The sequence below is a fragment of the Engraulis encrasicolus genome, unplaced genomic scaffold (genome assembly GCF_034702125.1).
Source record: "Engraulis encrasicolus isolate BLACKSEA-1 unplaced genomic scaffold, IST_EnEncr_1.0 scaffold_32_np1212, whole genome shotgun sequence".
Taxonomy (NCBI): Eukaryota; Metazoa; Chordata; class Actinopteri; order Clupeiformes; family Engraulidae; genus Engraulis; species Engraulis encrasicolus.
Window position 1 is genome coordinate 1,527,058 of NW_026945621.1, and position 15,936 is coordinate 1,542,993.

Here is a 15,936-nt window from a genome sequence, read left to right on the forward strand (position 1 = left end):
CACACACACACACACACACACACACACACACACACACACACACACACACACACACACACACACACACACACACACACACACACACACGTCAAGAGCCGTGGTGACATTAACATTTTTTTTTTTACTTTCTTTATTGGTAGGACTGTTCACAAGGCTTACAGTTCATTTCAATATAACAAATTCATCATCATCATCATCATCATCGTCATCGTCATCATCATCCCCATCCTTTTTTTCCCCTTCTCTCTTCTTGTTTCTTCTTCTAGTTCATGATATGCCCATACAAGACTTCAATTCTTTTCAATGACTTTTCAGCATACTACCAAATAAACTTTTTTTCTTTTTTTTCCCCCCCAAATACGTAAATGACAATAGACAGTTGACACAGACAAACATAAAGACAAAAACAAACAAACCAACAAAGACAGAATAAATGAATAAAAAATAAAAAAGCACTTCAACTGAAACCTTACGAGACAATGATAGAGAGAGAGAGAGAGAGAGAGAGAGAGAGAGAGAGAGAGAGAGAGAGAGAGAGAGATAGAGAGAGAGAGAGAGAGAGAGAGAGAGAGAGAGAGAGAGAGAGAGAGAGAGAGAGAGAGAGAAAGAGACATTCTATAGCTCACCTGTAGGTGTATGTGTGTGTGAAGTAGGTGTTGTATTGGATGTATGTATGTGCTGGTGTAGAGGGTGGGTGTGTGAGGGCATGCACAAGCTGTGAAAGATTTGGAAGCTTATGTTGTTGTTCTATTTTCAAAATAAAGACACATATTATTGCAAAGATTTTTTGGGTACATTTCTTCCCATTTGTGTGAGCACTTTCCAGAAAATAATATATTTTTTTCAGTTTCCAAAACACTTTCTATTGTATTATACCATAGCTGGACATCTGGTTGTTTGCTTTGTTTCCATAGTTTTGTAATTTGCTTTAGTGCAGTAAGTCATGTTACCTTTTGTTAGCCTACCTGGCCTATTCGTGTTTGTGTAATAAAATGGTTGGCATGATTCATCCGCTTTTGAGCAAAAGCAAGTTGTGTTACAATACCCTAATGTGAGTTTGCAAACGGCAGGAAAATGTCTCGCCAGGCCAATTTATCTAGGCTATGTGGGTATACCAAGAAATGAAGTGGGCACACCTCGTATTTGGCACCAACTGACTCAAATTGAGTCACACGCCGCTCTTACATCATGCATAGAAATTCAGCTCATCTCGTATGAATTGGGCGTATCATTTGCCTTGGAAACAAATCTAGTTGTCACTGTCAATCGCCTTGTATTGACAATGTTGCCACGGACTTCTGCTGTTGGGTCAATATTTACGTGAGAAAGCATTTCCTCTGTTGCAGAAAATAGCGTTTGGCGGTTGGAATGCGCACATTCACAAAGTTATCCAGGTGCCAGACAAAAAGTAGGTCGATGCCTAATACATTTACTGGTGTTAGAGGTTGTTTAAGATCAAAAATGTATGTGACAGCTCGCCTTACCTCCTCCCAAAATGGTTTTATTATAGAACATGTATAGAATATGTGTGCATGCGACCCTTCTTCTCCACATCCTCGCCAACATTTTATGTCAGCTCCTGAGATATGGGCTCATTGTTTAGGTACCATAAAAACTCTTTGATTGACCTTCCAGCCAAACTCATTAACATTTAAACTGAAACCTGAATGTAGTTTCCGATGTCTCTGGAGATCAGAAATGATATTTGTATTGCTCCTGGCCTGACTACTAGTGTGGTTGGTAACATTAGCAATGTCCATGTGTGATTGTGAGGGGGCTAATTGGTAACATTAGCAATGTCCATGTGTGGTTGGTAACATTAGCAATGTCCATGTGTGATTGGTAACATTAGCAATGTCCATGTGTGGTTGTGAGGGGGGTCAATTGGTAACATCAGAGACTTTGCCAAACAGCATTAGAGCCGTGCTTGTGTCACAGCTCATCATAACTACTAGCATCTCACTGCATAACCCGAAACCTGCTACGGATTGTCTCCTCTCCTCTGGTTCTCACCTTGAGAGTCTCCACAGCCTTCCTCAGCTCCTGCAGCTCCTTCTCCTTCAACTGGATGATCTGCTGGCATCTCGTCTGGCTCTTCCCCAACCCCTCCTGGAACATCAGGAAACAAAGCGGCAAACAGACATGATGAGAAACACTTCACTTGGAACATCCAGCTGTAGATGCAAGTGTACTTGAGCCATTGCGAGCACAGAGCAGATTTGCTACCTGTTAGAGCCAAATTGTTGAAAGTAATTTTCATGAATATTTTTTGAATGAATAATTAATATTTTTGAATTTGTATATGGCAGATTAATATTTACAATGTTATTGTTAAGTTTTAATTTAAATATGCTTATTTAGAAACGTGATGATTAATGCTGCATTTTGATTGGTCTACCGAATTCCATGGGATATGTGTAATTTAGAATGAGAGACGTGCTGGTCAGTCGACGCGTGTGCAGCAACGAAGGCACATAGCTTTTTGACCGTGCTCCCATGTCTATGTTCCGTGCATTGTGAAAGAAGAAGATAGTGTGACCGAGTGATATTCCTGTTTTATTTTACCTTTTTATGTTTGTACCAAGATATTTTTGTGTTACCAAGACTTCAAGAATTAAAGAAAACTAAAAGGAAACTCAACTGGTCCGTGAGTACACTGAAACTGAAATGAATGACGGTGCATTGGATATGGAGACGAGTCAGAAATCCTTAGGCTGCCCACACGAAGTGGTTTAATTAAATGAACACAAATGAACGAAATTTTGCCACTACATTAAGTCAAAAAGCTGTCTAAGCTTGCTGTGGAAGATAAATAAGAGGATTTCTAGCAACAAAAACGTTTGGAAACCGAAGTTTAACCGAAGTTTAATGAAGCTAACTTGGATGACTAAGCAGAAGTGGAGCTAACAAGGAAGCTAATTTCATTGAAGTGTATTGAGCTAAGCTAACTGAGGCTACGTTTGCCAGCTGTTGAATGATGAATGAATGTGCTTGTGCAGTTACTTTCTGATCGTTTTGAATGTGGAGAAGTTCGTTTTGAACAAGCTTGCAGTCATTTTGTGCTAAGCCAAAACCGAAGACAGTTGGGCTCAACTGAAAGAAAGCTGTTTGGTGTAGTAGCTGAGTGAAAACCTCGTGGATAATGGCGGACGAAAGCAACGTTCCGAGTGACGTGCGCCACGGTGACCGACAGAGGACAATGACAGCTAAAGGAATGGAGGAAAATCTACACCGTTTGACAACAGCCAGAAGAGGTAAATTAGCACAAATGACAACAAAATCAAACGAAATAGAGAAGCTCTTGCAAGCTGAAACTGTGCCAGCTCTTGAAGATGTTAAAAAAGAGATGAAAGTTTACAACAAGCTGTATGAAGAGTTTATTGAATGCAATCAGGCAGTGCTGCTGTATATTGTTAATGAAGAGGAAAAGGAGACTGACCAACAAATGTGGTTTCAGCCAAAGTCAGAACAGTGCTTACAGTTTATGACTAAAGCAAATAATTGGATTGAAGCACAAGTAGCTGATCAAGAGATAACTCCATTGGACAGTGCTTCTAAAATTTCAAGGAGATCATCAAGAGTGTCGAATACATCAAGTCAATTACGAGTTAAAGAAGAAGCCAATAGAGCAGCGCTCATGGCACAAGCATCCGCTTTAAAGGAAAAACAAGAGTTGGAAATGAAAGAAGCTGAAATTAAAGCTGCAAAGGAAAGATTGGAAATTGAAACTGCTCTAGCAGTATCTAATGCCAAAGTAAAAGTGTATGAAGAATCTGAAGGGCGCTTATCTCAAGTGAGTGGGGCCAAAGGAGCACCAATGCCACTTATTGATTTTAATACTAAAGATGAATATGGCGATATGCAAAACATTTCAGCCACACCAAAATACACTGACAGTGCAAGGCTATTCACTGAAAAACCTATAGACCAAAAGCCTGCGGTTTACCTAGGAGTGTCAGCTGGCGCCACACCAAAGCAACCCAGAGCTCCACAACCGCAACCCAGAGCTACGCCGGTGCCACTGGCTAGAGCTACCCTGCGATTGCCTAGTGCTACGCTGCAGTCACCCAGCGCTATTATGCAACAGCCTACGCAACCCAGAGGTAATTCACACCAAGACAATGCTACCAGTGAGATGTATCGTATGATGCAAAAACAGACAGACATCACAGAGTTGCTTGCAAAAAACCAACAGCTGTTCCGCTTACCTCAAAGAGACGTGCCAGTGTTCCAGGGAGACCCGCTGGAGTACAGGTCGTTTATGAGAGCCTTCCTTCATGCCATTGACTCCAGAGCAGACAGCGATGCTGACAAGTTATATTTCTTGGACCAGTACACCAGAGGTGAACCTCGCGACCTAGTGAGGAGCTGTCAGCATATGCCTGAGCAACGCGGCTATGCTAAGGCTTTGAAGCTGCTTCAAGAAAAGTACGGAAATGAGCTGAAGGTGGCTACGGCGCTAATCGACAAGGTGTCCAAGTGGACTCAGATCAAGTCAGAGGACAGTAAAGCATTGAGTGCATTCTCTGTGTTCCTGGTGAGCTGTCGTAATGCCATGGAAGACCTAGATTATATGGAGGAGATGGATAATCCCACTACCATGAGGGCCATCATTTCGAAGTTGCCATTCAAGGTACGAGAAAGGTGGAGAGTTCATGCATATGACATCCAGGAAAAGACTAAGAAAAGAGCAAGATTCACAGAGCTGGTGAGCTTCGTGGAACGTCAAGCAAAGATTGTGTCTGACCCGCTCTTCGGGGATATTGACGCCACAACCACAGAAAAGGTCACAAAGAAACCCCAACAGGGAAACAAACTAAAGAAAGAAGGAAAGCAAGGAAGTAGCTTTGCTACCAAAGTTGACCAAGTAAGTGGAAGTGAGTCAAGCGACACAAAGTCCAAGTCAGATGTGTCACTCAGCAGTGCCTTTACAAGGCCCTGCCTGTTTTGTGAAAAGAATCACACATTGCAAGAATGTCGCAAGATCAAAGAAAAGGCTCATAGTGACAGAGTGGACTTCTTGAAGAAGAATGGACTTTGCTTCAGTTGCCTAGTGAAGGGTCATCTGAGCAAGGAATGCAAGAAGAAACTGTCATGCGATGTTTGTGCTCTGAAGCATCCAAGCCTGTTGCATTTCTCTAAGGAGAAGGAGAAACCGGTTGGAACTGAGGTCAACAAAGTCAGTGCTGCCAATGCACCAACAGAAATGTCAGAAGAGAAGGAGACTAGTGCCTGTACTGGGGCTGGAGACAGGTGTGTGCTTGCCATCGTTCCTGTGCGAGTGAAAGCCAGCAAAGGTGACAAGACTGTTGAGGTCTACGCATTCATGGACCCCGGCAGCTCTGCGTCATTTTGTACAGAGGCTTTGGCAAGGCAGCTGAATGTGCAAGGCAGGCGCACTGATCTCATGTTGAGTACCATCAATTCCAAGGGCAAGGTGGAAAGCTACGTTCTCACAGACTTGGAGGTCAGCAGCCTTGAAGACAACAACTTCATCGCATTGTCCAAGGTTTACACACAGAAGAGCATACCTGTGTCTCGAGAGAACATTCCGCTTCAGAGAGAGATTGCCAAGTGGCCGTACCTCAGTGAGGTGAGGCTGCCTCACATCGATGCTGGAGTGGAACTTCTCATCGGAACCAAAGAATACACCATCTTGGAGCCATGGAAAGTGATCCCAAGTAAGGACAACGGACCATATGCTGTGAAAATTGCACTTGGATGGATCCTGAACGGGCCGCTTAGAGAAACAGACACCGCAGCTGATGACCATGCACAGTCACATGCAGTTGTGAACAGAATAGCCATCGACAGTGTGGAGCATCTGCTTATACAACAGTATGACCATGATTTTCCTGAACGCCACTGTGATGAAAGATCTGAGATGTCTCAAGAGGACCACAAATTCATGGAGTCTGTGTCCAGTTCTGCCCACCTCACGGATGGACATTACTACATCAGTCTGCCAACCAAGAAGCTGTGCGTCCAAATGCCGAACAACCGCAGTTCAGTGCTACAGCGTGCCCTGAATCTCAAGAACAAGTTGAGACGGAATCCCGAGTTCCATGAAGAATATACAGCCTTTATGAATGACATGCTGAGCAAGGGGTACGCCGTTGAGGTTCCGAAAGCACAACTGAACCGCCAGGATGGAAAGCTGTGGTATATTCCCCACCACGGGGTATATCACCCACAAAAGAAGAAGCTCCGCGTTGTCTTCGACTGTGCGGCCAGCTACCAGGGAGTCTCATTGAACAGTGAGCTACTTCAAGGACCGGACTTAACGAACTCGCTGATCGGAGTCCTTCTCCGTTTCAGACAAGAACCGATTGCCATGATTGCAGACATCGAGGCCATGTACCATCAAGTTCGCATTCCTGAAGAAGACACCGACCTGCAGCGCTTCCTGTGGTGGCCAGCAGGAGACCTAAGTCAAGACATCACTGAGTACAGGATGACAGTCCACATTTTCGGTGCGACTTCTTCTCCTAGTTGCGCGAACTACGCACTTCGAAGAACAGCTGAGGAGAACCGCAGCAAGTCATCACCAGAGGCTGTGAACGCAATCTTGAAGAACTTCTATGTCGATGACGCATTGACATCGGTTGCCAATGAAGATCAAGCAGTCAAGCTGTACAAAGACCTCACAGCACTGTGCGCCAGTGGAGGATTTCGTTTAACGAAGTGGACAAGCAACTGCCGAGCTTTGCTCTCCTCTATCCCTGACCATGAAAGAGCAAAAGACATCCGAGATCTGGACTTGACCCACGACGCACTACCCATGGAAAGAGCTCTGGGCGTTCTATGGAGCACTGAGTCTGATGCTTTCAAGTTCAGGATCAACGTCAGAGACAAACCTGTCACAAGACGAGGAATTCTCTCGATCACAAGTTCCATCTACGACCCGCTCGGATTCCTCGCTCCAGCAATTCTTCCTGCAAAGTTGATTCTACAGCAGCTGTGCAAGGAGGAACTTGCTTGGGACGAGAAGATTCCAGAACAGCTCAGTAGGAAATGGAACAATTGGCTGATAGAACTAAGCCAGCTGTCAGCTATGACCATACCGAGATGCGTGAGACCAGTGGAATTTGGGCCTGTCGCAACAGCACAGCTCCACCATTTTTCTGATGGAAGTGAAAGTGGGTATGGAACTGTCTCTTACCTACGCCTGACTGATGAAGATGGACATGCTCATTGTACCTTTATGAAGGGAACATCCCGCGTAACTCCAATCAAGCAAACCACTATCCCACGCATTGAGCTGACGGCAGCGATGGTTGCTGTAAAGACAGACAAGATGCTGAGAAGTGAGCTCCAGGTGGATCTACTCGATTCTTTGTTCTGGACTGACAGCACAACTGTGCTAAAGTACATTGAGAACGAGAAACTTCGCTTTAAGACATTCGTTGCTAACCGCATTTCAGTAATCCGAGAGCTCACAACGCCTCAGCAGTGGAGATATGTTGACACATCAACTAATCCCGCAGATTGTGCATCCCGAGGGCTTGCACCAACCAAGTTCATGAAAAACACAAGCTGGTTCCAGGGTCCAGCATTTCTGAAAGAACCAGAACATCACTGGCCAAAAAGACCTGATAAAACAGAAACTGATGAAGTTGACAACAAAGTGAAACACACCGCCACAGTTAATCTCACAAACACAGCAGAAGATGTTCATCCCGTGAACAAACTGTTCAACCACTACTCCAGCTGGCACCGTTTGAAGAGAGCTGTGGCCTGGGTTCTCAAGTTCAAAGACCTGCTTCGGCAACGCTGTAGGAAAAAGAAAGAACAAACAAACACAAACAATACAAACAGACAAGACAAGAAACCAATGACAACCACAATACTTACCTTGGAGGACCTAACACAAGCTGAAACAGAGATCATTAAGTTCTGTCAGAGCGAACGTTTCCAGGAAGAGATCACCATGCTAAAGAAAGGCAACAGTGTGAAGAAGAACAGTCACCTGCGGAAACTCGATCCAGAACTTCATGAAGGTGTGCTGAGAGTCGGAGGTCGTCTCTCTGCTGCTGCTATGCCGGAGCACACGAAGCATCCAGCAATCCTTCCGAAGGACCTACATGTCACCACATTGATCTTGAGAGACACTCACGAAAAGATTGGACACTGCGGAAGACTTTACATGCTCTCCCAGTTACGACAGAAATATTGGATACCCTCTGCCAACTCAGTAGTGAGAAAGTTTCTCTCAAAGTGTGTGATCTGCAGAAAAGTTAAAGGCAAACCTCTAGAGCAGAAGATGGCAGACTTGCCAGAGGACAGACTTCTGCCTGACAACCCTCCTTTCACAAACGTGGGGGTCGACTACTTTGGGCCATTTGATGTCAAGCAAGGCCGCAGTACAGTGAAACGATACGGTGTGCTGTTTACCTGTCTCACAACGAGAGCAGTGCACATAGAGATTGCGCACACGTTGGACACTGATTCTTGTCTGAATGCCATCAGACGTTTTGTGTGCAGGAGAGGACAGGTAGCCATTATGCGCTCAGATAATGGCACGAACCTAGTGGCAGCTGAGCGTGAGCTGCGTACAGCGATTCAAGAGTGGAACCAGTCCAAGATTGCAGATTCCCTGATGCAAAGAGGAATTCAGTGGATTTTCAATCCACCCTCTGGTTCTCACTTCGGGGGAATTTGGGAAAGGCAGATCAGATCTGTGAGAAAAGTTCTCAGGTCTGTGCTCAAACAACAGACAATCAATGATGAATGCTTGCTGACACTGATGTGTGAAGTAGAGTCAGTGCTGAACAATAGGCCACTGACCACAACAACAGACGATCCAACAGATCCTGAGCCGTTAACCCCTAACCACTTGCTGCTGATGAAGAACAAGCCAGCTCTTCCTCCTGGACTGTTCCAGAGGGAGGACTCATATTCCCGCCGCCGATGGAGGCAAGTGCAATATCTTGCTGACATGTTTTGGAAGCGGTGGGTGCGTGAGTATCTACCCATGCTGCAGGAGCGGCAGAAATGGACCAGCGTCAAGAACAACCTGAGTGCCGGGGACATCGTCATGATCGTCGACGATACCGCACCACGAAGCTCGTGGGTACTGGGGAGGGTTCAATGGATTATTCCAGACGCCAAGGGACTTGTGCGGCGTGTGGTCATCAAGACGAAGACCAGCACCTTAGAAAGACCTGTTGACAAACTTTGCCTTATTTGTGAAAGGGACACGTGAGTAAACAAAAAAAAAAGAAAAGAATGTAAAAATGTTAACGTGAATATTGTAATTTTCTGAATATTATCTCTGTAAATGTTGTGAGTTTACATTAAGGTGTGATTTGCTTGGCTCTATAGTGTTATTATGATGAGTAATTGTCAGCCTTCATGTCTTACAATTAGGGGCTGGAAATGTTAGAGCCATATTGTTGAAAGTAATTTTGATGAATATTTTTTGAATGAATAATTAATATTTTTGAATTTGGATATTGCCAGATTAATATTTACCATGTTATTGTTAAGTTTTTATTTTAATATGCTTATTTAGAAATGTAATGATTAATGCTGCATTTTGATTGGTCTACCGAATTCCATGGGATATGTGTAATTTGAATGGGAGACGGGCTGGTCAGTCGACGCGTGTGCAGCAACGAAGGCACATAGCTTTTTGACCGTGCTCCCATGTCTATGTTCCGTGCATTGTGAAATAAGAAGATAGTGTGACCGAGTGATATTCCGGTTTTATTTTAACTTTTTATGTTTGTACTAAGATATTTTTGTGTTACCAAGACTTCAAGAATTAAAGAAAACTAAAAGGAAACTCAACTGGTCCGTGAGTACACTGAAACTGAAATGAATGACGGTGCATTGGATATGGAGACGAGTCAGAAATCCTTAGGCTGCCCACACGAAGTGGTTTAATTAAATGAACACAAATGAACGAAGTTTTGCCACTACACTACCCAACACTCATGCAGAACATCACTGTGTGTTTCTCTATGGCCCTCCACTCACACTGCTGTGTTTAGCACAATTATTTGTCTTTATTGAGATGTTCTATAGGGCCATATAGTGTAACAGAGATGATGATGACACTGCATAAATTCCTCAAAGAGCTCACTGTGAAAATAGCTCTGAAAAGGACATGGACGATCCTAAGATGGCAGAATTCACAAGGCACCGTTTAGCCTGACATTATTTTGGAAACAATATAATGATGCTACTACAATAGACATTAAACATGACTCAAGCTGGCTCTCAACCTGTAAGTCACACAGTGTGTAGGTCTATGGCAGGTCACAGGCTACTAGGAGCTGTAAATGTTTTACAGAATGAGACATTGGACCTTTTATCTAAGAAACACATTCTACCTCAATAAGGAAAACAGTTCCTTTATATTCAACATGCTACATTAAACTTAGCAAAGCTGAGCATAATCTATCCACAAAATATAAAAAGGACTGTAGGGCCACATGTTACCTTTTTCTGACTCCACTCTGCTGTAGCTGTGATCGTGTCGTGGCCTTTATGATCGTCCATCGTACACAGATAGCAGATGCAACTCTGGTCGGTGCGGCAGAATATTTCAAAAACCTTCTTATGACGGGGACAGATCCTCTCCTGTAGCTGGCCAGTGGCATCAGTCATGGTGTGATTTCTACCATAATGGGCTTCATCATGAACTTTCAAATGAGTGTCACAGTACGATACCAAACAATCCAGACAGGACTTGACAGCTTTGAGTTTTCTCTCGGTAGGCCTACAGACGTCACATGCCACATCTCCAGGTCCAGCAGCACATTCAACAGCAGCTGCAGTTTGTATTCTGCTCTTCCTCATTTGATCCACAAGTTCAGCAATAATAATATTCTTCTTTAAGTCGGGTCTTGGGGTGAAAGTCTGTCTGCATTTAGGGCATCTGTAAACGCCCTTGCCATCTCCCTTATCCCAGCAGTCCTCAATACAGCGCAAACAGTAACTATGTCCACAAGTAAGAGTCACCGGATCCTTCAGAAGATCCAAGCAAATAGGACACTCGAATATGTCCTTGTTACCTGCCACGGCTTCTGCCATTTTCTTCAGTAATCGATGATAGCTGGGTTAATTCCTTCCAACAGAAGTTCTGCGGGCAACACCCTTAACTTTTCACCTTTGCTCATGTAATAAAACTTGGAAGCAGTAGTGTGGCGTATTCATGGAGTACTGCTGCCCCCTACTGGTCAGGTATAGTAGTGGAAGTTGGCAGCGTGTGTTCTGGAATTCACAATTTAAGTACTGCTGGCCTTCTCATTTTCACCCTCTCCTCTCCTCTCCTCTCCTCTAGCACCCCTACTGTAGGTGGAAATATAACATGGACACTTATTAAGGCACGTACTCTATAATATAGACTAGAGGACATATTTAATTAGGGTATATCTGAACAATTATTTAAGGTTTGTGCATTTGACCTACATACCTGTACATGTCAAATGCACACTAATTGTTCAGGTATAGCCTAATCAAATATGTTCAAAGTGTTGGCCTAATTATTATGATTATGGTTATTATTATTATTATTATAGAGTAAGCATCACTTTATAGTGTTGTCACTGCTTTTTCTCAAACTAATGTCTAAAAAGCCTAGGCCTACTACACTATGAGTCCCAATCAGGCCCGGATTAAGGTGGGTCTGGGCCCCGGGGCAAGGAGATTGCAAGGGCCCCCCCTCCCGCTCCGAGCCCATACCAACCCAGCGCCCCCCGACACACACTCCCCTACAAAAGTCTCTTTCTGCTCTTCCTTCGTGCAAAATCATCTACCAACTCATCAAAGTTCAGCTGTTGCACAAACTGTGATTCAATTGCAAGAAGTGAGAGGGAGTTCAGACGATTTTGGGTCATTTTCATCCTGAGCTCATTTTTTTACTCGAGCCATTCTGGAGAATGACCGTTCCCCTTCACAGTTCGTAATTGGCAGAGTCAAGAACAGTCGAAGTGCGATGTAAAGACTTGGGAAAGTGGACTACAAATCCAAATTCACCACGGTCTTTCGCAATGTATTTGGGCATCTTTGTTCTTTTGGAATGAATGATTTTAATTGAACAAGTTCATCTGCCAGGCTCATGGTCTTCTTCTACTACAGACATAACCGTCCCCACACGTTTTCTAGAGATTGGCATTGCGTGCATGGTGCTGTGACATCATACGTAATGTCATGATGTCATCTGGTGACTTTAAGCGACTTTTCAGAGAGCCAATTGCAACTTTCTGTGATTATTAGCAGGACTGAGTCCACTGGAAAATCCATATTGGTTTTTGTCTTACAATGGCTGCCGTTCCTCATGGCCCAGGGATCCTCTGGTTGTCGTCCCCCATGCCCCAGGGGCCCTCTGGTTGCCATACATCATGGCTCAGGGGCCCTCTGGTTGCCATATTCTGTGGCCCAGGGGCCCTCTGGTTTTCGTACTGCATGGCCCAGGGACCATCTGGTTGGCATATCCTGTAGCCCAGGGGCCCTTTGATTGCTGCCCCCCTAGGCACTCTAGTCGCTGTACCGCATAGCCCAGGGGCCCTTTGATTGCCGTTTCCTGTGGCCCAGGGGCCCTATGGTTGCCATATCCCGTGGCTCAGGGGCCCTTTGATAGCCGTCCCCCGTGACCCAGGGGCCCTCTGGTTGCCATATCCCGTGGTTCAGGGGCCCTTTGCCATCCCCCGTGGCCCAGGGGCCCTCTGATTGCCGTCCTCCGTGACCTAGGGGCCCTCTGGTTGCTGTACGACATGGCCCAGGGGCCCTCTGGTTCCTATGTCCTGTGGCCGAGGGCCCTCTGACTGCACTCCCCCCAGCCCATTTCAGTTAACCCTTATAGACTAAAGAAGTACAACTTAAGAAGATCCTAGAATAGAGGGCTCTATCGCAATCAACATCGACATCGGTATCTGGATTGTTGTTGGGCCCCCCCTGGGCCCCCTGGATCATGGGCCCCGGGGCGCCAGCCCCACTCGCCCGGTCGAACACAGAAACATAACATGAGAATACTATAACACATGAGAATACTATAACACATGAGAATACTATATGAGAATATTATAACACATGAGAATACTATAACACATGAGAATACTATAACACATGAGAATACTATATGAGAATATTATAACACATGAGAATATTATAACACATGAGAATACTATAACACATGAGAATACTATAACACATGAGAATATTATAACACATGAGAATACTATATGAGAATATTATAACACATGAGAATACTATATGAGAATATTATAACACATGAGAATACTATAACACATGAGAATATTATAACACATGAGAATACTATAACACATGAGAATACTATATGAGAATATTATAACACATGAGAATACTATAACACATGAGAATACTATAAGACATGAGAATACTATAACACATGAGAATATTATAACACATGAGAATACTATATGAGAATATTATAACACATGAGAATATTATAACACATGAGAATACTATAACACATGAGAATACTATAACACATGAGAATATTATAACACATGAGAATACTATAACACATGAGAATACTATAACACATGAGAATATTATAACACATGAGAATACTATATGAGAATATTATAACACATGAGAATACTATAACACATGAGAATACTATAACACATGACAATACTATAACACATGAGAATATTATAACACATGAGAATACTATAACACATGAGAATACTATAACACATGAGAATACTATAACACATGAGAATACTATATGAGAATATTATATGAGAATACTATAACACATGAGAATACTATAACACATGAGAATATTATATCACATGAGAATACTATAACACATGAGAATATTACAACACATGAGAATATTATAACACATGAGAATATTATAACACATGAGAATATTATAACACATGAGAATACTATAACACATGAGAATACTATAACACATGACAATACTATAACACATGAGAATACTATATGAGAATACTATATGAGAATACTATAACACATGAGAATACTATATGAGAATACTATAACACATGAGAATACTATATGAGAATACTATAACACATGAGAATACTATATGAGAATATTATAACACATGAGAATACTATATGAGAATACTATAACACATGAGAATATTATAACACATGAGAATACTATATGAGAATACTATAACACATGAGAATACTATAACACATGAGAATACTATAACACATGAGAATATTATAACACATGAGAATATTATAACACATGAGAATACTATAAAACATGAAAATATTATAACACATGAGAATACTATAACACATGAGAATACTATATGAGAATACTATAACACATGAGAATATTATAACACATGAGAATACTATATGAGAATACTATAACACATGAGAATATTATAACACATGAGAATATTATAACACATGAGAATACTATAACACATGAGAATACTATAACACATGAGAATACTATAACACATGAGAATACTATATGAGAATATTATAACACATGAGAATACTATATGAGAATATTATAACACATGAGAATACTATATGAGAATACTATAACACATGAGAATACTATAACACATGAGAATACTATATGAGAATACTATAACACATGAGAATACTATAACACATGAGAATATTATAACACATGAGAATACTATATGAGAATACTATATGAGAATACTATATGAGAATACTATATGAGAATATTATAACACATGAGAATACTATAACACATGAGAATACTATAACACATGAGAATATTATAACACATGAGAATACTATAACACATGAGAATACTATAACACATGAGAATATTATAACACATGAGAATACTATAACACATGAGAATATTATAACACATGAGAATATTATAACACATGAGAATACTATAACACATGAGAATACTATAACACATGAGAATACTATAACACATGAGAATATTATAATACATGAGAATACTATAACACATGAGAATATTACAACAAATGAGAATACTATAACACATGAGAATACTATAACACATGAGAATATTATAACACATGAGAATACTATATGAGAATATTATAACACATGAGAATACTATATGAGAATATTATAACACATGAGAATACTATAACACATGAGAATACTATATGAGAATATTATAACACATGAGAATACTATAACACATGAGAATACTATATGAGAATACTATATGAGAATATTATAACACATGAGAATATTATAACACATGAGAATACTATAACACATGAGAATATTATAACACATGAGAATACTATAACACATGAGAATACTATAACACATGAGAATATTATAACACATGAGAATACTATATGAGAATATTATAACACATGAGAATACTATATGAGAATATTATAACACATGAGAATACTATAACACATGAGAATACTATAACACATGAGAATATTATAACACATGAGAATACTATAACACATGAGAATACTATAACACATGAGAATATTATAACACATGAGAATACTATATGAGAATATTATAACACATGAGAATATTATAACACATGAGAATACTATAACACATGAGAATATTATAACACATGAGAATACTATAACACATGAGAATATTATAACACATGAGAATACTATATGAGAATACTATAACACATGAGAATACTATATGAGAATATTATAACACATGAGAATGTTATAACACATGAGAATATTATAACACATGAGAATACTATAACACATGAGAATACTATATGAGAATACTATAACACATGAGAATACTATATGAGAATACTATAACACATGAGAATACTATAACACATGAGAATACTATAACACATGAGAATACTATATGAGAATATTATAACACATGAGAATACTATAACACATGAGAATACTATATGAGAATATTATAACACATGAGAATATTATATGAGAATATTATAACACATGAGAATACTATAACACAT

General features: G+C 41.1%; 1 protein-coding gene across 1 annotated transcript in view; it reads right to left on the reverse strand.

Annotated features, from left to right (window-relative positions):
• LOC134443466 (tripartite motif-containing protein 16-like) overlaps nucleotides 1-11,225 on the reverse strand; it is an 18,915-nt gene extending 7,690 nt beyond the window's left edge. Inside the window, exons 1-2 of the mRNA XM_063193242.1 lie at nucleotides 10,447-11,225; nucleotides 2,014-2,109 (exon numbers count right to left, since the gene is read on the reverse strand). Coding sequence (XP_063049312.1) covers nucleotides 2,014-2,109; nucleotides 10,447-11,040 — 690 coding nt within the window. The 5' untranslated portion in view covers nucleotides 11,041-11,225. The remainder of the gene's footprint in view (nucleotides 1-2,013; nucleotides 2,110-10,446) is intronic.
• Nucleotides 11,226-15,936: the final 4,711 nt, after the last annotated feature.